General features: G+C 48.2%; 1 protein-coding gene across 5 annotated transcripts in view; it reads left to right on the top strand.

Annotated features, from left to right (window-relative positions):
- IL17RE (interleukin 17 receptor E) overlaps nt 1-19,754 on the top strand; it is a 52,637-nt gene extending 32,883 nt beyond the window's left edge. For 4 of the 5 annotated variants that reach the window (XM_080991961.1, XM_080991960.1, XM_080991963.1 and 1 more), the window contains 10 exons: nt 897-965; nt 1,706-1,775; nt 2,882-3,069; nt 4,412-4,459; nt 6,606-6,651; nt 9,276-9,427; nt 10,996-11,064; nt 12,330-12,381; nt 14,390-14,500; nt 17,776-19,754. In XM_080991961.1, coding sequence (XP_080848087.1) covers nt 897-965; nt 1,706-1,775; nt 2,882-3,069; nt 4,412-4,459; nt 6,606-6,651; nt 9,276-9,427; nt 10,996-11,064; nt 12,330-12,381; nt 14,390-14,500; nt 17,776-18,479 — 1,509 coding nt within the window. In that variant the 3' untranslated portion in view covers nt 18,480-19,754. The remainder of the gene's footprint in view (nt 1-896; nt 966-1,705; nt 1,776-2,881; nt 3,070-4,411; nt 4,460-6,605; nt 6,652-9,275; nt 9,428-10,995; nt 11,065-12,329; nt 12,382-14,389; nt 14,501-17,775) is intronic. The other variant, XR_013982114.1, reaches the window with a different exon arrangement.
- The last annotated feature ends 5,419 nt before the right edge of the window (nt 19,755-25,173 follow it).

Genomic DNA, 25,173 nt, shown 5'->3' with positions numbered 1-25,173 from the left:
ACCTAAATTTTAATAAGGAATGGGGGGAAATTATAACTTACCTTAAAGACCATTGTAGACAGTTAAAATCGTTAGTAGGATTGGAATATCACTTGTAGTTTAAGGGTGAATTTTGGACACGATGGAGATGTAAAAGATTTGGCTCATCATAAAAGATGCAGGAGGAAATGATTAACAATAGGACCCACAAAGGGAAGGAGGGAAGTCCAAGAGATTCCTTGGAATCTAGTGTTTATGTTTGGTCTATGTTTGATATATGACTGTAAAATTTTAATCCGAAAAACCAAATAAATTTAGAAAGAAGGGAGGAAAGAAAAGAAATGGACCCATCTAGTAGGCAGGATGGGATGCGGGTGGTGCTGTGGGTTAAACCACAGAGCCTAGGACTTGCCGATCAGAAGGTCGGCGGTTCAAATCCCCGTGACGGGGTGAGCTCCCATTGCTCGGTCCCTGCTCCTGCCAACTTAGCAGTTTGAAACCACCCCAAAAACTGCAAGTAGATAAATAGGTACCGCTCCAGCGGGAAGGTAAACGGTGTTTCCGTTCACTGCTCTGGTTCACCAGAAGCAGTTTACTCATGCTGGCCACGTGACCCGGAAGCTTTACGCTGGCTCCATTGGCCAATAAAATGAGATGAGCGCCGCAACCCCAGAGTCGGTCACAACTGGACCTAATGGTCAGGGGTCCCTTTAACTTTACCTTTGGTAGGAAGGAAGAGCAAGGAGGCTGTTGCTTCCTGTACAAACAATAAAACGATAAAATAATGGGGGGGGGGGAAAGCAGGACAAACAGGCTGGAGGGATATGAAGGGGAATGTGCGGGTTGAGTAAGAAGAATTACAAACTTATATTCTGCTCCAGAGCCTCAATGTTATGGCCCTCTTCTCCTCTTCCCAGGTTCTAGTCTCCAAGCATCACCCTGCTCTGCTGTCGTATGAGCGCCTGCTCCCATGCTTATGTATCGAGGTGCGTGCACATCATGTTCAGGGGCCCACCATTCCAACACTTTTCAGTGGGAGGAGAAAAGAGAGGTACCGTCTCTCTTGTGGGTGGGCGGGGAGATGTACAAACAGAACTGGGAAGGGGAAGAAGGATTGAAATAGCCTTCTGCAACCTGGTTCCCTCTGACTGCTTTGGACATTAACTCCCACCAGCTGTTGTAGTCCAAAACAGCTGGAGGGCACCAAGTTGGGGAAGGCTGAAGGACAGAAACCTGAGCTGAGGCTTACTTCTGTGGCTCAGTCTTGTAGCAGATTTTGCTTAGGTTTGTGGGTAGCTGTGTCTTTAAGAGCCCCTCCTACCCACGCCAGGCCCTCTACAGAAAGTAGCCATGTGGCCAGGGCTGGGCAGGGGACAGAACATCCAAGAATGTTTCCAGATGGGTGTTGATTGCAGGATGGTTGCTCCTTATGCCTGCAATTTTGGCAGCTTTGTTGGCATCAAATTCCAGTCCATCGTTCCCCGCCACCCCCAATTTCATCCAGATTTGACTTGTTTGTGAATGACCCATTTACAGTGTTACGCCTCCCGCGCCCCTTACCCCAAGCCCACAATCTGGAAGCACCCCAGGACAGAATGGGCTCACCTGTCATTTTTTATTGGGTGCCTCTTAGCACATGGGTGGAAGCCCTCTGCTGGGGACTGCAGAGGGAATCAAGGCTGGGAAGCAGCCAACTTGGACCTAACTTTCCTCCCTTCTGTTCTAGGCATCGTATCATGAGCACCACGACAGCTTGCGCAAAAAAGTGTGCCCTTTCTGGGATCAGCCAGAGGCCTGTGAGTCTTGCTTTATTCTAGGGTCTGATGACAGCAGGGCTCTGCCAATGGTGTCTAGCTCTGTTGCCGCTAGGGCTGCTTGGCTATTATGGCAATAGTTTGCTTTAGGTAGGTAAGGTCTGCTGTGGAGGACAGGCATGCCAAATTTATTTGCTAGCCTCTGCTCCTGTGCCTTTGACGGGACCTTGGGATGCAGGTGTTAGCAAGTATGCATAGCTTCTTGCCGTGAAATGTTCATCTGCTGCAGGGCAGTCTGAAGCATATCCGGCGCCATGGTGCAAAGATCCCTCTGGCGCCCCCCCCCCAGCAACTCCCAAACAAGGGAGGGGGTGCAGCTCCCCCACTCTCTGGGGCGCCCCTGAGAGGCCAGCGCCCTGGTGCCACGAACCACTAACACCAATGGGAAAGACGGCTCTGATCTGCTGTTTTCTGCCCATTGAGCTGTTGTTAAAGGTGCAGAAGGGGAGCAGACTGCTTTTTCACTGGTTAGTTAGCCCTAATGAAAGAATGCAGCCCCCTTTTCTATTAGAGCTAAACTGATCTCTGGCTCCGCCCATTAGACTATTAATGCATTTACTTGGGTATAAAAATGAGGTGCTATTGGTGCCCCCCCCCCCCCCGTTTTTTGTTTTGCTGGAGGTGCCTACTTGATTCAATAAAGAGTCCAGCAGACAAAGAGAGAGCCAATGTGATGTAGTGGTTAAAGGGCACAACTTGAACTACGTAGTTCTGGGTAATAATAATAATAATAATAATAATAATAATAATAATAATTTATACCCCGCCCATCTGGTTGGGTTTCCCCAGCCACTCTGGGCCACTTCCAACAAAATATTAAAAATACAGTAAAACATCCAACATTAAAAACTTCCCTAAACAGGGCTGCCTTCAGATGTCTTCCAAAAGTCAGGTAGTTGTTTATTTCCTTGAGATCTGATGGGAGGGTATTCCACAGGGCGGGCGCCACCACCGAGAAGGCCCTCTGCCTGGTTCCAACAGCATACACTGGGCCACAGGTTCCTCGTCCCTGTTATAAGGTATCAGTGTCTATTGGAGACTCAACAGTCTAATCATATTTCCGCCCCCCGCTGCTGCCTCTCTTCTAGATGGTCCAGATCTGTGGTCCTCGGTGGAGTTTCGCGACTACAGCAACAGCGGCAAGGCTGAAATGGCTATGTCTCTGAGCGGCCGCTGCCTGCTTCATCCCAACGCTTCCCTGTGCTGGAAAGAAAGCCCCACTCCGGGTGCGGCCTGTCAAGACATCCCCAATTCCACAGTCACAGGATTACATCAGGTGAAAGGGTGGGGCGGTCATACTAGGAGCTTGGTGGGGTGGTAACGGGTAACGATCCAAGGATGCTCTTATGGTGACGTTCGTTCGGAACTAACCCTGCCTTCCCTGCCTGCTTGTGGTAGAGCTTGGTTTTGCCGCAGCAGGGTAGGGAAAGGGAGCAGTAGAGGCATGTGGAGAGATATTTAGCTGCCGAATCATTGCTTGATGCCTTTGAGCCACCAAAGACTAGCACAAACAAGTGGTTCAGGCATAGCAGTATGTCCTCATTAAGGGTAAATACGTATTGGTGCTCCTTGCCCCCTGTAAAGAGTAAAAGAGGGGAGACTGGGGTGTTTAAAGGATGGCTGAACTGGAGGAAGCGTTAGGACTTGTCAACACGTCCACTTGTTTTGTGCCTTGAAAGCACAGGTCCAAGCAGTTTCCTGCTTGTCCTGTGCTTTTTTGTGCTGGGAGCCAGCGTGGCGTAGTGGTTAAGAGTGGCGGACTCGTAATCTGGTGAACCGGGTTCGCTTCCCCGCTCCTCCACATGCAGCTGCTGGGTGACCTTGGGCCAGTCACACTTCTCTGAAGTCTCTCAGCCTCACTCACCTCACAGAGTGTTTGTTGTGGGGGAGGAAGGGAAAGGAGAATGTTAGCCACTTTGAGACTCCTTAAGGGGAGTGAAAGGCAGGATATCAAGTTCAAACTCCTCCTCCTCCTCCTCTTCTTCTTCTTTTCCCAATGAATAATAATAATAATAATAATTTTATTTATATCCCGCCCTCCCCAGCCGAAGCTGGGATCAGAGCAGCTAGTAACACAGCATTCTAAAATCAATTCATTCTAAAATCAATTCAAAATCAAATTAATGGCAACCATTGGGCTAGAGTTCTGTGAGGATTACCAAAGGAGAGGGCCAGACTGTGCCTTTATATTATCATTCTCATATATATATATATATATATATATATATATATATATAATTATTATTATTATTTGCCCCCTGCCCATCTGACTGGGTTGCCCCATCCACTCTGGGCAGCTTCCAACATATATAAAAACATAATAAAACATTACTCGTTAGAAAGCTCCCCTTCAATGCTGGATTGCAGCAAACGTCAATCTGTTGGCCCAGTTCGCTGAAGTGGAAGGGAGTTGGATGCCAGCAACATCTGAAAAGTCACAGATTCCCTCACCCTTGCCATGTTGAGTTGTGGAAATTGCTATAGGAGAGAAGATAACAGAGTGCTTTTGAAATGATCTTATTGTGCCTTATTGCCTAGAGGTCTTGCATGCTAAGCGATAGATGGATATTGCAAATAAACAATCAAGATTATCCTCGCGTGTTTTTTTCTTTCTCTAGGAGTACATCCTTGAGGAGGTGGATGTTCACCCTCGGCTCTGCTTCAAGGTGAGGCCTGCTTCCCAGTCGCTACTCGCACCGGACACTGGCAAGTCCTAGTGCCAGATCTTCTCTGCCCGAAACTGTTGCCACTTGCAGCCGTCTGGACTCTGCACAGTCTCAGGAGAGCGACGGAAAGCTTGGGAGTTGCATTATCATCATAGGATTGAGTAGATAGCATTGGGATGTAGGTGTTTGTGTGCTTTTAAAAAAAATGAACTTCACTTCTGTTCTTGTGGAGGGATATGACTTGGCGTACCTTGATCAGGACAAGCTGGTCCTCAACCAGGGGATGTCCTCTCAAGGCTCATCAAGGCTTGTCCCATGCCTAGAAAGCCCAAGCCCAAGGTACAGATGAGCTCTCAGTCCCTGCTGGTGTTTTTCCAGCAGTGAGAGCCAGTGTGGTGTAGTGGTTAAGAGCAGTGGACTCGTAATCTGGTGAACCGGGTTCACTTCCCCGCTCCTCCACATGCAGCTGCTGGGTGAGGTGACCTTGGGCTAGTCACACTTCTCTGAAGTCTCTCAGCCCCACTCACCTCACAGAGTGTTTGTTGTGGGGGAGGAAGGGAAAGGAGAATGTTAGCCGCTTTGAGACTCCTTCGGGTAGTGATAAAGCGGGATATCAAATCCAAACTCTTCTTCTTCTTTCCATACGTCGTATGAAAAGCATTGCACTTGATAAGCCTTCGAAAGCATAAAGCTTTTGTCCAAAGGAAAACAGACCCTGTGATGTGCAGTGCAGTCATATGAAGGTTGACTCAGGAGGAAGTTACATGGAGTCCTATGGGGCTGGCTCTCTTATAAATCTTTTTTTTTTAATTGAGTTTTACATTGCAAATTCAAATAAACAACAACATCATCATTGAGGGTTCCCTGAATCCTTTGACCCCCCCCTCCCCCCCTTCCATGGTTACCATTTCCAATCTTTTCCCACTGCTTCACTTATTTCCCCTATTTTTCTTATATAATCCAATTTTACCTTAGTTTTTAGTATGTTACAAACGTTATTCAAATCCTGCTGAAGTTTTTAGTTGTTTACAGTGTACGTGGGGCTGACTCTCAAGTCTGCAGCCTTAGGGGTTCTACATGAGCCATAGTCGTGGGCTTAAAACTGCAAGCACAAGAATTCAGTTAGGACATTGGGAAGAAGTTTGGCACATAGGAAGTTGCCTTACACTGAGTCATCACGCCATAGGTCCTTCTACCTCCGCATTGTCTGCACTGACTGGTAGCAGTTCTCCAGGGTTTCAGACAGAGGATATTCTCACCCTGGTCTGCAGATGCCAAGGACTGAACCTGGGACCTTCTGTGTGCAAGGCGGACGATCTGCCGCTGAGCTACAGCCATGCTGTCCTAGCGATTGGCTGACTGTCTGGGTGTTGGTGCACTGGGACAGGTTGCTTTCAGGAGTGCCGCGGAATCTTCACTGCTGGAGGTCAGGGATGTGGCTCAGCGGTACAGCACCTGCTGCTTTGTAGGTTTGATCCCCAGCATCTCCAGGTAGGGCTAGAAGGGGTCTGAAATCCCGGAAGGCCATTTCCCAGCCATTGTAGACAGTAGTGAGCAAGATGGATCAATGGTCAGACTCGTTAAAAAGCAGCTCCCCCTGTCTTTTATAAGAGCAGGTTTGGACAAATACTTGGTGGTTTTAGTTTTAAGTTGGCTTGATCGATGAGATCAGTTCAAGTCCTGTACAGTGGTACCTTGGAAGTCGAACAGAATCCGTTCTGGAAGTCCGTTCAACTTCCAGAATGTTTGGAAACCAAGGTGCAGCTTCTGATTGGCTGCAGGAAGCTCCTACAGCCAATTGGAAGCCGCGTCGGATGTTCGGGTTCCAAAGAACGTTCGCAAACCAGAACAATCACTTCTAGGTTTTCAGCATTCGGGAGCCAAAACGTTTGACTCGCAAGGCATTCGGGATCTAGGGTATGACTGCATTCAAGGCTGTCCCGTCACTGGAGGAATGGAGATGTGGGATTTCTTTCCCGCTAAAGATATTTGTTGTATCCCCTCCCGAAGGAAGGCAGGGGGCGAGAATTGAGGACTCCCTGCTGATTTTGCTGTTCTTTCATTCTGTGAGTGTGAGTTGCTGGTTTGGTTTCACCAGCCCCAGCTCTTCCAGTGATCCTGTGTCTTTGCTGTCTGTCTTTTCTAGTTTTCCTACAGAAACAGCAGCCGCATTGAGTGCCCACTCCGGACAGGTGAGTCTGCAGCTCAAACCTGCTGGTTTGGTATCGTAGGATGATGGGGAGGTGGTGATTGGGGCAAGGGAAGCGATTCCTTCTCACTGAACCAGAGATCATGCTCATTAGGGTTTCAAGCATGGACCCAAAGCTGTTTTATCTGCCTGTGTCTGTACATTCCTTGCCCATCATGACAGCACTCAGAAGCAGGTCATCTCATTGCTGTTCAGCTGTCAGTGGAGGCTGGTGCTCCTTGGGACTGGTAGGGCAGAAGGCAAGGGGGCCGACAGTAGATGGAGCCAGAGAAAATGACAGGCAGAGCCAATTGATTCTGGTTTTGTTTCCATTCTCTGCCATGCTAAGTCCTATAAACGGAACACTAAGGAAGAGGATGGGACGCGGGTGGCGCTGTGGGTTAAACCACAGAGCCTAGGACTTGCCGATCAGAAGGTCGGCGGTTCGAATCCCCGTGACGGGGTGAGCTCCCGTTGCTCGGTCCCTGCTCCTGCCAACCTAGCAGTTCGAAAGCAGGTCATAGTGCAAGCAGATAAATAGGTACCGCTCCAGCGGGAAGGTAAATGGCGTTTCCGTGCGCTGCTCTGGTTCGCCAGAAGCGGCTTAGTCATGCTGGCCACATGACCCGGAAGCTGTACACCGGCTCCCTCAGCCAATAAAGCGAGATGAGCGCCGCAACCCCAGAGTGGGTCACGACTGGACCTAAGGCCCAGGGGTCCCTTTACCTTTTTAAGGAAGAGGATAGAGCAGGGGTCAGCAAACTTTTTCAGCAGGGGGCTGGTCCACTGTCCCTCAGACCTTGTGGGGGGCCGGACTATATATTGAAAAAATAATAATGAACGAATTCCTGTGCCCCACAAATAACCCAGAGATGCATTTTAAATAAAAGGACACATTCTACTCATGTAAAAATGCACTGAGTCCTGGACCATTCGCGGGTCAGATTTAGAAGGCGATTGGGTCGCATCCACCCCCCCAGGCCTTAGTTTGCCTACCCATGGGATAGAGGCTGTCAGCCACTGCTTTCTCTGGATTGGCTGTAAGTAAGGAGGCAGGCTTGTAAGGGCAGTCTGGGTGCCCCATTCAGCTGTTAATGGCACGATAGCCTGCGTTGAGATTAGTCACCTGCAACCCTAATGCTCAGACAGAGTCTCCATTTTTGCCTCCCTGCAACATAATGTTGCACACCACCCCAATCTCATGAGCAGTGAGAGATTTCAGGGGTTGCAGACGCTTGCCCAGAGTTGAGAGCCCACCCTGCTACCTGTGATTTTTCCACCCCCTTTCAAGATGCCAGGAATGAACCAGGCACCTTTTACAAACAAATCGTAGGCTGTACTTCCGGGTTACAGCCCTTTTGCACGTTGTCGCTCAAGCTTTCCGTCCAGGAAACCTGGCACTTAACCAAAGGGAGAAATGCTGTGCAGAAAAACTGATCCGTAGTATTTTTGTTGCGGGGGGGTACAGGCCTCTGTTAGGGAGGAGAGAATCCTGATCAGCTGATGTTGTTTTCCAGCATTTTTTGTGACTGGTAGCTGCCCAGCTGTTAGTGTAAATCAGGGGTCACGACTGGACCTAAGGCCCAGGGCTCCCTTTACCTTTTTAAGGAAGAGGATAGGGCAGGGGTCAGCAAACTTTTTCAGCAGGGGGCCGGCCCACTGTCCCTCAGACCTTGTGGGGGGCCGGACTATATTTTGAAGGGGGAAAAACGGAACGAATTCCTATGCCCCACAAATAACCCATTTTAAATAAAAGCACACATTCTGCTCCTGTAAAAACATGCTGCTTCCTGGACCGTCCATGGGCCGGATTTAGAAGGCGATTGGGCAGGATCCGGCCCCCGGGCCTTAGTTTGCCTACCCATGGTGTAAATGCACGGTCCTCTTAACTGGCAGAAAACATGTTGACCGTAAACAATGAACGGTTGAAACAAAAGACTTCCTTGGTGTTTGTAGTCAGTCTAAAGCAACGTGAAGATTTTCGCCCCAGCGTTGTTTTGTGAAAACAGAATGGCTTGTTATGTGGATTTTAAAGTTAAATGTTCCTGCTTAGTTTTGAGCAGTCTTGTCACTTGTTTCCTTTAATCTGGAAGAACTGTGTTTGCATTAACACTGAAATGCAATTGCGCCCTCACGTGGCGAAGTAGGGGAAATACAGAATACTCACAGTTATGCTGTAGGCAGCACTGAACTAACCGCAAGATGCCAGGATACCTACCTATCTAGGGTTTTGCCCCTGCTTTAGTTTTCTGAAGACCCATGTTGATTTGGATGCGTTGCCTAAACTCCACCTTCTGGGATATATTTTATGTGTGTGTGATATTGCTATACAGGCAACTCCCAACTATCGCGGGGCTTACGTTCCAAGGCACCGTGCGTTTAAGTGAAATTGCGTATATTCGAAACACCATTGGAAAAGCCTTGAAACATCCCATTTCACCTCCACCCTGTACTGCCCTTTTCGGTGCAGTTTTTGTGATGTTTCCAGGTCACTTCTGGGTTCAGCGTCACACACATATCAGATGCGCCCAAAAGTTTGTAAGAATTAATTTTTTGTTTTCAAGTGCAAACATATGCCTAAAAAGGTCTGAGACATTAGAACAACTTGTTGCTGGTCTTTCTTCCTAGACACTGCCTGGAATGTATCTATGAGTGTCAAACCTTGGCAGCTCCACTTGCATTTTCATTCTCGCGCACCAGCATCCTTCAGTTCGGCCTTATGTCAGAAGCAATCTCCGCACCAGTGTGAGCCTGAGCCACCTGTCTATACCATCACCCATGTAAGTGACTTTTGGAGCTGGAGAGGAGGAGGGTTAACTTGGGTTGGGATCCAGCCGGACTGGCCCAAACCAACGAAATTAATTCCAGAAGGGACAAATGTAAGGTTCTGCACTTAGGCAGGAAGAACCAGCTGCACAAATGTAAGATGGGGGACACCTGGCTTGCCAGTAGTGCATGTGAAAAGGATCTAGGGGGGGTCTTAGTGGACCACAAGCTGAACATGAGTCAACACTGTGATGCAGCAGCAAAAAAAGCTAATCCTATTCTAGGCTGCATCAATAATAATAATAATAATAATAATGATAATGATAATAATAATAATTTATTTATACCCCACCCATCTGGCTGGGTTTCCCCAGCCACTCTGGGCGGCTTCCAACCGAATATTAAAAACAACAAAGCGTCAGACATTAAAACCTTCCCTAAACAGGGCTGCCTTCAGTTGTCTTTTAAAAGTAAAATAGTTGTTTATTTCCTTGACATCTGCTGGGAGGGCTTTCCACAGGGCAGGCGCCACTACCAAGAAGGCCCTCTGCCTGGTTCCCTGTAACCTCACTTCTCACAGTGAGGGAACTGCCAGAAGGACCTCAGCGCTGGACCTCAGTGTCCGGGCTGGATGATGGGGGTGGAGATGCTCCTTCAGGTATACTGGACCGAGGCCATTTAGGGCTTTAAAGGTCAGCACCAACACTTTGAATTGTGCTTGGAAACATACTGGGAGCCAATAAAGATCTTTCAGGACCGGTGTTATATGGTTTCGGTGGCCACTCCTAGTAACCAGTCTAACTGCCGCATTCTGGATTAATTGCAGTTTCTGAGTCACCTTCAAAGGTAGCCCCATGTGGAGTGCATTGCAGTAGTCCAAGCGTGAGATAACTAGAGCATGCACCACTCTGGCAACAGAAGCATAGTGTCCAGATCAAGGGAAGTAATAGTACTGCTCTATTCTGCCTTGGTCAGACTGCACCTGGAGTACTGTGTCCAGTTCTGGGTACCACAATTTAAGGAGGATATTGGCAAGCTGGAACATGTGCAGAGGAAGGCAACCAAGATGATCAAGGGTCTGGAAACCAGGGCTTGTGAGGAACAGCTGAAGGAGATGGGTGTGTTTAGCCTGGAAAAGAGAACACCGAGAGGAGATATGATAGCCATCTTCAGATATCTGACGGGCTGTCACATGGAAAATGGAGCAAGCTTGTTTTCTCCTGCTCTGGAGGGTAGGACTCGAACCAGTGGCTTCAAGTTACAAGGAAGGAGATTCTGGCTAAACATCAGGAAGATCTTTCTGACAGTACAAGCTGTTCGACAGTGGAACGAAGTCCCACGGGAGGTGATAGGCGCTCCTCCTTTGGAGGTTTTTAAGCAGAGGTTGGATGGCCATCTGTCATGGATGCTTTAGCTGAGATTCCTGCATTGCAGGGAGGTTGGACTAGATGACCCTTGGGGTGCCTTCCAATTCTACAATTCTATGGTGGGTGAGGGAAGGTGGGGTAAATGGGCTGCATTTTTTTTCTGGAGTGAGGCAGAGGACTGGGCCTCATGTCCAACTCTCCCTTATGTTTTGCAGCTGGAGAGATCAAGCCTGGGAGACCTGGACCTCATCCTTCCTTGGCGGGCATTGACAAGTTGTGTACTGGTAAGGACCAACCTAAGCCCCACCCCACACTGTATTGTAATATACAGTGGTACCTCGGGTTACAGACGCTTCAGGTTACAGACTCTGCTAACCCAAAAATAGTACCTTGGGTTAAGAACTTTGCTTCAGGATGAGAACAGAAATCATGCTCCAGCGGCGCGGCAGCAGGAGGTCCCATTAGCTAAAGTGGTGCTTCGGGTTAAGAACAGTTTCAGGTTAAGTACGGACCTCCGGAACCAATTAAGTACTTAACTTGAGGTACCACTGTATTATTCCCGGGTAAATAGTTTGTGAACTACAGCTCTGACCAGAGGTACCACTGTACATTGGATTGTATCCACCACTAGTCCTGCCTAGAGGAGTCACCTTGGAGTTAACAGGCATACCGTATTTTTTGCTCTGTAAGACTCACTTTTTCCCTCCTAAAAAGTAAGGGGAAATGTGTGTGTGTCTTATGGAGCGAATGCAGGCTGCACAGCTATCCCAGGAGCCAGAACAGGAAGAGGGTTTGCTGCTTTCGCTGTGCAGCAATCCCTCTTGCTGTTCTGGCTTCTGAGATTCAGAATATTTTTTTTCTTGTTTTCCTCCTAGGAAAACTAGAAAACAAACTAGGTGCGTCTTATGCTCTGGTGCGTCTTATAGAGCGAAAAATACTGTGGTTAGATTAAGTTAATTAACTCCAGTGGGTCTACTTTGAGTCTTCTTCTTCTTTGGTGATCTCTCATAGCTGAGTAAGATTGTCTTCCATAAACATGGTTTTAACAGTGAGTTCGTAAGTGACTGTGGGGGCCAATTCTGGATCCACATGTCCTTCCACAGTGGGGACATAGGTTTCTGGATGGGAGTTGATCACGGTGAGGGTTTGCCAAGTGTGCCTTCCTCTTAGCACGTTTCTCCCTTTCATCTTGAGTTCGAGGATCTTCAAAGCCCATGACACCTTCGGTAAAGGCTGATCTCCAACTGGAATGCTCACAGGCCAGTGTTTATACTACATTTTTTAAGATTTGCCTTGGGACAGTCTTTAAACCTCTTTTGTTGACTTTGAGTAGAACCTTGCTTGGTAGAGAACAGTTTCAGCAGTAGGTGGGGCTCGATTCCAGAGACTTGCACCACTGGCCGACCGCTTGACAGCTGCAAAACGTGCGAGCTACTGAATTGAAATTGAAATACTTTATTGTCACTTGTACAACTTGTATACAGTGCAGTCTTGTGTCAGTAAAACCAGTTTCAAGTGTCCTGCCTTCTCTCTCCATCTGGTTTGTCAGGTCTGGCGTTCTGATGTGCGCTTCGCTGGCAAACAGCTTCTGTGCCCAGATGGTAAGTTGCCATCCCATATTAGGCTGGGAGTGGGAGGGATTTAAGGAACAGCACCTTGCCCCATTGTGGGGAGTGGCTGCATGTGTCATCCCTTGCGTGAGGTTGCCTGGTTGTTTTTGCTGGGTCCCAGCCATGGGCGTAGCCATGATTTTTGTTAGGAGCGGCAGAACCTCAGTTAGCTATGTACTTTTATTGATTTGAGGGGGGGGGGACAGCTGCCCCTCCCTGCCTGCACCCCCTCCCTTGGCTACGCCCATGACCCCAGCTAAATGTGGAACAGTGAAAAGTCTTCCTGGAAAGAGTAGTGAGTCAGAACTAGATGTTCTAGGTCTTGTAGTACACGGAGGCAGGTTGTAGTGCACGTACCACTTGTTCTTTTGTCAGCCAGCGAATGGGGAAAATATCAGTACCCTCTGGGAGAACATAGACTCAAAGAGTTGGAAGGGACACCAAGGGTCCAACCCAACCCCCTGCAATGCAGGAATCTCAAATTAAGCATCCAAGACAGATGACCATCCAACCTCTGCTTAAAACTCTCCAATGAAGGAGAGTCCTCAATGAAGACTCTCCATTGAAGGATGGAGTCTCAAGGCGTGTTGCTGCAATGCTAAGGCTCCCCAGTAGGGTTAGTCATAAGAGGATTAGTAGCACATACCGTATTTTTCACCCCATAAGACGCGCCTGACCATAAGACGCACCTAGTTTTTAGAAGAGGAAAAAAAATATTCTGAACGAAACAGTGGATGTATGATTTTCGTGGTTCATGCTGTGGCCACAGACATGTGATCTGATGGTGAATTTGGGGTAGCCCAATGCAAAAATCCTGAGGATCCATGTGGATCCGTGCTTTGTAACCACATTTTTGCACCATTGCAGCCCCAGGAAACAGTGGGTGCCTGATTTTTTTGGTGCAGGCTGTAGCCATGGACATGCTATGTGATCTGATGGTGAATTTGGGGTGACCCAGTGTAAAAATCCTGAGGATCCATGGGCTTTTACCTCCCCCCTCACAGGCAGCCTCCTTTATCGCGTCCCTTATCTCTCTCCCGATCCCATCGATCAGCTGCTTCCTTTCAACACCGCCTTCCCTCTTAAAAAAAAAGCATGATCTGCTTTTTGCCCCTGGGCAATTCGGCTCCAGGGACCATGCATTCGCTCCATACGACGCACAGACATTTCCCCTTACTTTTTAGGAAGAAAAAGGTGCGTCTTATGGAGCGAAAAATATGGTATATACCATGGAGAGAAGGGACAGCATCAAAACTTTATATTTTAGGATGGGCAAGTGGGTCCTGCAACAAAAGGTTGCAGTAGCGAGTGCTCCCAGTCAGGTTGATACTGTTATTATTTATGGCACTCCAAGCAAAAGGACCAAAAAGAAAGCTTGATTGAAAAGAAAAAAAGGGTTGCCTGGTGCCTACATGTAGTCAGTGATGGTGTCAGGCGGTGCCTCCCTAGGGAGAGCATTCCCTAAGTGCGGAGCCACCACTGAAAAGGCCCGTTCTCACGTTGCCACCCTCCACACCTGTCTTGGAGAGTGCACAACACGAAGAAGGACCTCTGATGATGAATGCAAGATCTGGGTTGGTTCATGCGGGGTTACCGTCAGTCCTGCTATCTTCCACAATACTCCATTCCGCCCTCACCCTCCAAGAGGCATTCAGCATTTTGTGGCCACTGAGCATGTTCAGTCCTCATTGGTCTGTTTTGGTTCTCTTTCACACACACACACACACACACACACACACACACGGTCCTTAGATTGATTGATTTATTTTAAAGCGCTCCTGCACACCTTGAGGTTCCCCCAGAGACTGGCGATGCCTCCCCGTCTTGTGGATGGTGCAAATTTTGGCTCCATGAAGATCCACACTCAGAGAATGAGTTTGCTAGGAGTGTTTCAGATGGAAAGAGAAACAATGTACATAGATCCCTGAGCAGATGGGAAGGTAGTGCAGGTTGTGGTTAATTTGTGTTAATTTCTCTCCTCCTTTTTTCCCCCTACTAGTGACTCACAGGCACTGGGGGCTGCTGGCCTTTGGCGTGAGTCTAGGACTAGTGTTGCTGCTGGTCGCAGCCGTTCTGCTAATTCGCTGTGTTCTGCGCAGGCTTCATAGAGGTAAGAAGCATCGGAGGGATAAGAAGAACTATCACTGTGTGTTTGTGAAAGGGCGGGAAATGTCTTTGAAATAATAATAATAATAATAATAATTTATTTATACCCCGCCCATCTGGCTGGGTTTCCCCAGCCACTGTTAGGCGGCTCCCAAAAGAATACAGTGGTACCTTGGTTTGCAACCGCTTTGGATTACAACCGTTTTGGATTACAAACCCGGAAGTACGTGTCCCTTTTTAAAAAATTTTTATTACAACCCTTTTTTATTTATTTATTACAACCCATTTTTTTGGGAGGCCCCATTGGTGAAAGCATACCTTGGTTTTGATATACAACTGGACCTCCGGAACGGATTATGGTTGTAAACCAAGGTCCCGCTGTATTAAAACATGATAAAACATCAATCCTTAAAAATTTCCCTAAACAAGGCTGCCTTCAGATGCCTTCTGAAAGTCAGATAGTTGTTGTATTTCCTTGACATCTGATGGGAGGGCGTTCCACAGGGCGGGGGCCACTATCGAGAAGGCCCTCTGCCTGCTTCCCTGTACCCTCACTTCTCACAGTGAGGGAGCCGCCAGAAGGCCCTCGGAGCTGGACCTCAGTGTCCAGGCTGAATAATGGGGGTGGAGATGCTCCTTCAGGTATACTGGGCTGAGGCCGTTTAGGGCTTTAAAGGTCAACACCAACACTCTGAACTGTGCCCAGAAACATGCTGGGAGCCAATGTAGGTCTTTCAGGACCGGTGTTATATGGTCTCGGCGGCCACTCCCAAAAGGCGACGCACTCTAGTAATTCAGTCCTGTGTGGTGAGACAGTTGTCAGAGCAGCAGCATCCTCTGTATTTCATCACATAGGGCAGAGGTTGCCTGCAAATATTTTTGTGGGACTGCAACTCCCATCCACACTGACCATTGGCCATGCTTGCTGGGGTTGATGGGAGTTGTAGTCCAAAAACTTCTCAAGGGCGCCATGTTGACTCCCTCTGAGATAGGGGCAAATTTAGGAATTGCCCTAAATTATAGTCATTCTTATTGTTTAACACCGTAAGTATACATAACGTTTCATAAAGCAACGTAAGAAAAACCTGAATGTTTTTCAAAAAAGATTGGTTGAGAATGACAAAAACAGTTCTTACCATGTGGTGGCATTTGTGTGTAAAAATGTTAGTCCATCTACTCTTATGCAGAAGGTCACTTTTTTCCTTGCCTGGAAGTGTGTGTAGGGTCAATCTGAAAAAATATGGCAGGACAAAGTTATTAATTCATTTCAATTATTTCTGTACTGCCTTCACTCCACAGAGTGCCCAAACAGTTTACAACCAAGAAGCAATGGCAGTATACCAAAAAGTCCTAAAAAATACCCATAAAAACATATGAGTAAAATATTAACATCAGTTACAGTAATTAGGGTGCTAAAAACTGGCATTAATGGCCAAGGAATGCCTGGGCAAATAGGTATGTTTTCAAAGCATGCCAGAAGCATCCAATATTGGTGCTTGCCCAATCTCGATTGGGGAGGTGCCACCACAGAGAAGGCTCTTTTCTGTACCAACATAAAGCAAATATCTGCAGGCCATGCAGTTAAAAGCCTTCTCTATTAATGGCTTGTTCTTCTCAGCATCCAGCTTTTATTTTCACTTCTGCTCTAGTCAGGAGCTTATCATTGCCAGAGCCTCCATTTGCTCTCCATTGAAGTATTATGAATTCATGGTGCAGCCGGGAGTGGACTGCATTCTGAGCAGGACATTTGTCTCAGCTAAAGCAGGATGATGGAAACAGAATAAACACCAGACATTATCATTCTCATGATCTGCTGGGAAGGGAGGGATAGTTCATAGTCGCTGGTAGTTCGTGCTGCTACATCCAGCCTCATTTGGCGATCCATTGTAGCTCATGGTTGGCAAGGCCCCATTTAGGAGGAACCTAAGACCTTTATTTGAAGGGACACGGGTGGCGCTGTGGGTTAAACCACAGAGCCTAGGACTTGCGGATCAGAAGGTCGGCGATTCGAATCCCCTGACGGGGTGAGCTCCCGTTGTTCAGTCCCTGCTCCTGCCAACCTAGCAGTTCAAAAGCACGTCAAAGTGCAAGTAGATAAATAGGTACCGCTCCGGCGGGAAGGTAAACGGCGTTTCCGTGCGCTGCTCTGGTTTGCCAGAAGCGGCTTAGTCATGCTGGCCACATGACCTGGAAGCTGTACGCCGGCTCCCTCGGCCAGTAAAGCGAGATGAGCGCCACAACCCCAGAGTCGGTCACGACTGGACCTAATGGTTAGGGCTCCCTTTACCTTTAAGACCTTTATTATTTATGTTTTAATGTAATTTTAATCTCCTCTTGGAACCTGCCCTCAGTGGCTGGGGAAACCTAGCCAGTTGGGCGGGGTGGCGCTGTGGGTAAAACCTCAGTGCCTAGGACTTGCTGATCGCAAGGTTGGCGGTTCGAATCCCCACGGCGGGGTGAGCTCCCGTCATTCGGTCCCAGCTCCTGCCCACCTAGCAGTTCGAAAGCACCCCTAAGTGCAAGTAGATAAATAGGGACTGCTTTCTAGCGGGAAGGTAAACGGCGTTTCCGTGTGCTGCGCTGGTGCTGGCTCGCCAGATGCCGCTTAGTCACGCTGGCCACATGACCCAGAAGTGTCTCCGGACAGCGCTGGCTCCCGGCCTCTTGAGCGAGATGAGCGCGCAACCCTAGAGTCGGACACGACTGGCCCGTACGGGCAGGGGTAGCTTTACCTTTTTAAATAAATTATTATTATTATTATTATTATTATTATTATTATTTAATATTTTATTGGATTCATGCCACACCCTTCCTCCCCAAGGAGCCCGTGGTGGCAAAGAGATAAGACAACTTTACAAATGAAGTAAAAACATTCTAAAGCAGTCAAAAACAATTGGGACTCAACTAAAAAGCCATTATCAGAATCACAGAATCATAGAGTTGGAAGGGACCCCGAGGTTCATCTAGTCCAACCCCATTTGGTGTGCGGGAATCAAAACTAAAGCAATCCATGACAGGTGGCCACGCAACCTCTGCTTAAAATATTCTAAAATCAATTAAAACCGTGTTTCTATTCAGTGATCTTGAAGGCTGGCCAGGAACAGTATCCTTCAGCCACCACAGGAACGCTTTCAAATTCCTCCTGAAAAATTAATGATGACGGAGAGAGGTTGCACCTCACTAGGGAGGGCATTCCACAGCTGGGGAGCCACCCTGCCAAGGATCAGCACCTTCTTATGAGAAGCATTCCTGATTCCGCTTTCTCCCTTCTCTCCCCAGACATACCGGGCAAGCGCCATTCTCGCCCCATCCTGCTGATCTATTCCCCCGACTCGGAGGAGCACAAGCAGTTGGTGTGTGCTTTTGCGGCGCTGCTGCGCTCGGCCCTGGGCTGCCCCGTGCTCTTGGACCTCTGGGAGCTAGGCCACGTGGGGCGGCTGGGCATCTTGCCCTGGGTGTACGCCCAGCGAGAGCAAGTCAGCCGGGAGCAGGGCCAGGTCCTGCTACTGTGGAGCGTCGGCAGCGCCCGTGCCTACGGGCTGTGGCAAGGGAAGGCCTCCAGGCATGGCGGCGTGAAGGCACCGGAGCCCCACGACCTGTTTGGGGCAGCCATGGCCTGCTTGAAAGGCGAACTGCAGGGGGCGCCCGGGGCCGTGCGAGGAAAGGGCGACTGGGTCATCGCCTACTTCAGCAAACTGTGCGGCCGGCGCAACATCCCCCGGGCCTTGCACTTCCTTCCTCGATACCGCCTGCCTCAGGAACTGCCAGGTCTGGTCAGGGTGCTTCAGGGCCCTTCCAGCTCAACCCCAAGATGGCTCCGCGCCAGCGCTAAGGCCCTGGTGTGCCGCTTGCTCAAGGCCGAGAAGAAGAAAGCTGTGCGGAGCCAGAGGCATCAGCCTTGGAGATCAGCCACGGAGAAGTTTGCGAGCTCCCTGGTCCCTTTCGCTCCTCATCCCAAACTGCGCAGGCCGAGCTGCGCTTGAGGAGAGACACGCATCCCGGTGGAGAACGTGTGGGGTTTTGAAGTGGGGCTCTCCCTCCGTTTCAGAACCTAGGAAGCCAGGCGTTTGCAGCCTGCTAGGTCTGCGGATGGGACACAGGTGGCGCTGTGGGTTAAACCACTGAGCCTAGGGCTTGCCAATCAGAAGGTCGGCGGTTCGAATCCCCGCAACGGGGTGAGCTCCCGTTGCTCGGTCCCTGCTCCTGGCAACCTAGCAGTTCAAAAGCACGTCAAAGTGCAAGTAGATAAATAGGTACCGCTCCGGTGGGAAGGTAAATGGTGTTTCCGTGCGCTGATCTGGTTCGCCAGAAGCAGCTTAGTCATGCTGGCCTCATGACCCGGAAGCTGTACGCCAGCTCCCTCGGCCAATAAAGCGAGATGAGCGCCGCAACCCCAGAGTCGGCCACGACTGGACCTAATGGTCAGGGGTCCCTTTACCTTTACCTTTTTAGGTCTGCGGATGCGAAAAGGAAGGTCCAAACTCAGTGTCCTAAGCTAAAGGAGAGGCTGCTCTGCTCGCTAAGGAAGTCTGGGGCCTTTTGAGTCCCAACGCCACGAAAAAGAGCGGCCAAACTCGGCCGAGTTGGAAGCTGCTCCACCGGCTAGGCCTCATCTTGCACAGCAGTTTTGGAAATGGTTGCCGTGGAAATGATAGTGCGGTGCAAGTTAATGCCGGTCACGGCACAGGAAAGGTCAGGAGGCCGCTGTGTGGCGTTGGCGCCAGAGGAAGGGCTGTGCAATATTGGAGCTGTGTCTTGCCATGTGTAATTTATGTGACGCTGCAATCACCCCAAAAGAGGTGCTCTGGAGGACAGTCATATCGGCCCTACTGCAACTGAATTGGCTAACAGGAAACCTTAAACTGCTCACCGGCAGGTCATTTCAGGGCTGTAGAACTAACCTGCCCCCTCCACTCTTTGCATTTTCTGCTTTCCTTTTAAAAGCAGGTTTCTCTAGCAATTTAACTTGTGAATATATGAGGGGAAATATGGAGGCAGCATTCTGCCCAACGGTAAGCTATTAAGGAATATACAGTTAAATAACTACAAATCTATCAAGCTACCTGTTCTGGTCACCAGCCTGCCTCTTGTTCAAATAAGTACAAAGCAAGCATGTCACTTAAGGATTACGTTGAGGGAACGCTTTTTTTGTTTTGTTGTGTGTTTGTCGAATGCGTTGGGGGGTGTCTTTTATATGAGTCCTTATGTTCTTGTTTTTTTCTGTTTGGAATACGATAATAAAAATTACTTTTAAAACGCGCACGCATCTTTGATGTATAGATCACTTCTGTGCTTGGGGTGTACATACAATACCATTCAACCTTGAAAAGGCAGATCGAGACTTGTCCTCTTGCAATGCACACATAACTTGGTTATGTATTACAGAACTTGAGGTGCTTCTAGACGTGAGCTTATTAAGCTTGCAGACGTGTCACCGAGGTATCACAAACAAGTCTTCACAATGAACATTAAATTATAGCTTTTGAGGGTGATACCAGCCACGGCCAGGGGGTGGGGCAGGGTGTTAGCACCTGTTTTCAATTGATAGTAAAATGTATGTGCTTGCTTTCTGAATTATTGGCATCTTCTCTGAGCCCTTGAAGATGTAGATTGCAGATGTAAACAGAATAAGATATATGGTTTCTATGTGACACACACTTGGCATTTCTGCCCATAGCTCAAAGGACCTTTGTTTGCTGCTGGTGGCTGAGGGTGTGGTGGCACCAGGCGCCAGTCTGTCCTGATTGCCTCTCTTGATTTTGGCCAAACAGAAGCGCACAGGTGGGAAAGAATAACCTTTTAAACCAAGCTATCTCCCCTCTAATACAGAGGTTGCGAAATGGGGGCCCTCCAGATGTTTGCTGAACTACAACTCCCATCAGCCTCTGGCAGAATGGGATGATGGGAGTTGTAGTCCATTGGCCTCTGGAGAGCCAGAAGTTTTCCATCCCTTCTGTAGTATAAATGTGAACCATGGACCCAGGGAGTCAGTGGGCCTCTTGATTTCTTCCTCAAGCCACACTCACCCCTCCTGCTTGGCCTCTTTCGAAGTACAGTGGTACCTTGGTTTACAACCATAATCCGTTCTGGAGGTCTGGTTGTAAACCAAAACAGGTTGTAACCCAAGGCGTGCTTTCGCCAATGGGGCCTCCCCCCCAAAAATGGGTTGTAATAATTTAAAATCCAAAAAAGGGACACACTCTTCCGGGTTTGATGTGGTTGTAATCCAAAACGGTTGTAATCCAAAATGGTTGCAAATCAAGGTACCACTGTAAAATGGATCTCAAGTCATCTTGCCAAAAAGAAAACAATATGAAATGTCGAACTTTCGAAATGATGCTTGTCATTTCCTCGTTATTCAGTAGATACTCCACTCCCATGCATCTAAAAATAACCCTTGTGTCTCTCTGCTGTTCTGTCACTTTACACTTCCTTCTTTGGAGATAACATTTTTGTACAGGCAAAGTATGAAAATAAAAGTTTGTTTCTTTGTTTAGGAGTATTTATACTCCTATCCTGGTGAACTACCCAGTGATCTTCGGGTAAAGGGCAGTATAAAAAATTTAATTAAGCAATAAATAAATTATACCCTGCCTACTGACCAAAGTCCTCAAGGCAGTTTAGAATATAGTAAGTACGCATCTTGCACACATTTAACTTGTGTGCATTCAGCTTTTGTGGCAAAAAAGAGAGAGGGAAAACGACATTCCTACCCACCATAGATAGATAGATAGAGAGATAGAGAGATAGATAGATAGATAGATATGTGGTTTTGGCTTTAGCCGCGATCCCTGGAACATAACCCCCACATAAATTACAGGTGTGAAAAAAGGAAAAGGTAAAGGACCCCTGGACGGTTAAGTCCAGTCAAAGGCGACTGGGGTGCAGCGCTCATCTTGCTGTTCAGGCTGAAGGAGCCAGCGTTTGTCCACAGACAGCTTTTCAGGTCATGTGGCCACTGGCGGAGGAAAGGGGGGTGGGGAGCGCACCGCCCCCAGCAGCGCGATTCCAGTGGGGTTCCATCAAGGCTGCCCTACCGCTCACGCTGGGCGCCCTGCCCCTGCGGGTGGCACGCCATGCCCCCAGGACGCGCTTCAGCCCCGCCCCCACCTGCTCTCCCCCCCTCCCGGCGCTGGAGCATGAAGCTCTGCCACTGCATGTGGCCAGCATGACTAAACCACTTACGGCGCAATGGAACACTGTGTTGGAAGCCAGGGTGCACGGAAACACCGTTTACCTTCCCGTCACAGCCGTATCTATTTATCTACTTGCACTGGTGTGCTTTCAAACTGCTAGGTTGGCAGGAGCTGGGACAGAGCAATGGGAGCTCACCCCATCACGGGGATTCGAACCACCAACCTTCCGATCTGCAAGTCCAAGAGGCTCAGTGGTTTAGACCACAGCGCCACCCGCATCCCTTGTATTCCGGGTGTACTGTACATATAAAACACAATAAAGTAATAACAGAGGTAGATACAGGTTTAGACCACAGTGCCACCCACATCCCTTGTATTCCGGGTGTACCGTACATATAAAACACAATAAGGTAGATACAGAAGTTGCCACAGCAGGACAAAGGTATATATGAGAACCCTTGTTCTCCAATGTTCCAACAAATGCCCTTCTGTGGCTGAATCTCATGGATATTGAAGCAGCCCCATATTAGTCCCCCACAGACCAGGACATCCTCCCTGGGTGGCTGCTGCTGGTGTCTCCCACAGCCCTGGTGGCAGATATTTGAAAAAACAACATCCACAACATAAAAAGACCTATCTACTGCCACATCCTGTTCCCACAGGGGGCCAATCGGATCTAATGGGAAACTTGCACTCAGGCACCAAGTGCAACTGTGCTCTTTGCCTGGTGATTCCCACTGGTGATAAACAGAGGCATTTTGCTTCCAATGGTGGAGCATAGCCATTCTGGCTTGTAGTCTCTGAAACCCTTATTTCTTTAACAAAACAGGATCCTGTATCATTTCAAACCACAAATGCATATATAAAATGTACACACGCATATGAGCTGAATACGGCACAAGTTCTTAAGAGACTACAATTTTATATCATTATTCATGCTCCACCTGCCTGCTATGTAAATGAAGGCATATGCAAAACCAATTGGTTTTTCCACGAAGGAAGATGCATAAAACTGCGATCCTAACCACGTCTTCTCACAAGCAAGTCATGTTGAATTCAGTGGCACTGATCCCAGGTAAATGGGATGAGGATTTCAGCTTAAACGGGGGGGGGGGGGGGGAGAATGTTGCAAAGCAAGCCTTGCATTATAGCTGTTTCTGTAAAGTATATGTATAAATATATTTATATATAATAATATAATATAATATAATATAATATAATATAATATAATATAATATAATAATATGATATAATATAATATAATAATATATAAATATACTGCATAAATGCCTCCTTAGCACGAAGAACATTGTAGATGAAAGAAAATATAGTGTGTATTGGGACGTGTGATCTTGCTGCGGATCTTTCCCCCAACCCCAATGTTTTCAAACATGAAATGCTCTGGTCGTAATACAGTGGTACCTCTGGTTACAGACGCTTCAGGTGACAGATGCTTCAGGTTACAGACTCCACTAACCCAGAAATAGTACCTCGTGTTAAGAACTTTGCTTCAGGATGAGAACAGAAATCGCGTGGTGGCAGCAGGAGGCCCCATTAGCTAAAGTGGTACCTCAGGTTAAGAACAGTTTCAGGTAGAGAACGGACCTCCAGAACGAATTAAGTTCTTAACTATACAGTGATACCTCGGGTTAAGAACTTAGGCTACAGCAAAGTTACATTGCAGAATATAGTTAGTGAGGGGTAAGTTATTGCAACCTCCAGTGGCATGTTCTCAGAGATTGCCTGCTTCTAGGTAGCTGCAGCCACACTGGGGCTGTTAACAGCATAAAAGGTAAAGGTACCCCTGACCATTAGGTCCAGTCGCGGACGACTCTGGGGTACGCGCTCATCTCGCTTTCAGGCCGAGTAAGCCGGCATTTGGCTGCAGAGAGCTTCCGGGTCATGTGGCCAGCATGACTAAGCCGCTTCTGGCGAACCAGAGCAGCGCACGGAAACGCCATTTACCTTCACGCCAGAGTGGTACCTATTTATCTACTTGCACTTTGACGTGCTTTTGAACTGCTAGGTTGGCAGGAGCAGGGACCGAGCAACAGCAGCTCACCCCGTTGCAGGGATTCGAATCGCCGACCTTCTGATCCGCAAGTCCTAGGCTCTGTGGTTTAACCCACAGCGCCACCCGTGTCCCTTCAAATAAAGGTCTTAGGTTCCTGCTAGGTGGGCAGGAGCTGGGACAGAGCAACGGGAGCTTACCCCGTCATGTGGATTCGAACCACTGACCTTCCGATCAGCAAGCCCTATGCTCAGTGGTTTAGACCACAGCGCCACCTGCGTCCCACTGTTAGCAGCATAGAGTCCCCTAAAACACGGGGTCCAGGCTGTCACACTGATTGGCGAACCCTCAAAAGATCTACTGGTGAGGTTGTGCTGGAGCCAGGATGGGGCCTGTTGGAACTCCTGGGCCCTCAGCCAGGGCCCCACCTGGCCCACTGCTGGAGCCAGCCCTGGAAACTGGTTTTAAATTAAACTCCTTAATAAGTGTGGCTTAATCAATGGTCTGATGTGGATGATGCCCAGAGCAGATGGCTCATAGGGCTATCATACAGGCCGACTCTTTCTTCCTCCTCCAGCATGTTGTGGTCACATTCAATGTTTGGATTTATGCTGTCGATTTATTGCTGCTGTTTAATTATGGTGAATAGCACACCGCATGCTAAGAACAGCTTTATTGTTTGAAAAACGGGCGAATGTTTATCTTGAACCTCCTAGTGACCTTGTGCGATAAGTCATAACGAACCCAATTTTACGAATGATTAACCCGGACTAAAATAAGCAGGCTAGCCAGCACTGCTGAGTGACTCTGCAGACTGCCGATATGAAGCCATATGTCTTGCAATCAAATCCACTCATAGCTGCCAACGTTTCCCTTTTTTTAAGGGAAATTCCCTTATTCCGAATAGGATTCCTCGCAAGAAAAGGGAAAAGTTGACAGCTATGAATCCACTGTCCAATGAACTAAACTAGTTCTTAGAGCCATTGGGATCAACGGTTCTGGACAGAGCAATACAAACTACAGAACGCTGCTGGGGGCATGTCTGCCGATGATCCACAAGTGCAAAACACGCTGCATCCAAGCTCTGGTTGAAGATGGGTTTGCAGAAACCCCCAAAGCACCTACACTTGGGAACTCCCTGCCTATTGATACCAGGCAGCTGCCATCCCTGTATTGCTTTTGGGGCCTGCCTGGAACATGTTCAGTTAGGCAAGACACAAAAGATGTGACATGCATTTTATTTATTTTTTTAGCTGGTTTTTAAAGTCTTTTATACTATTCCAAATACCTGTTTTTAAAAAGGACAGTGATTGTAGTGTTTTATATTATTGTAAACCACTTAAGAGGCGGTTGGCTTTTTCAGAAATCAAGTTTTGCTAAATACATACGTGAATACTGGAGCGCTGGGACTTTTCGCAGCACCACGTCAATGTTGTGACTGTCAAAATGCCCTGCCCCCAGTTAATCCGGATTTTTCATTAACATGGAAAACCCAGTAAACAGAAAGCAACCCATTATGCACTCAAAGTC

This window comes from Podarcis pityusensis (genome assembly GCF_964106645.2).
Source record: "Podarcis pityusensis genome assembly, chromosome: 2".
Classification (NCBI taxonomy): Eukaryota; Metazoa; Chordata; class Lepidosauria; order Squamata; family Lacertidae; genus Podarcis; species Podarcis pityusensis.
The sequence above is the reverse complement of the archived record's forward strand: the minus strand, read 5'-3'. Positions and strand labels throughout refer to the sequence as shown.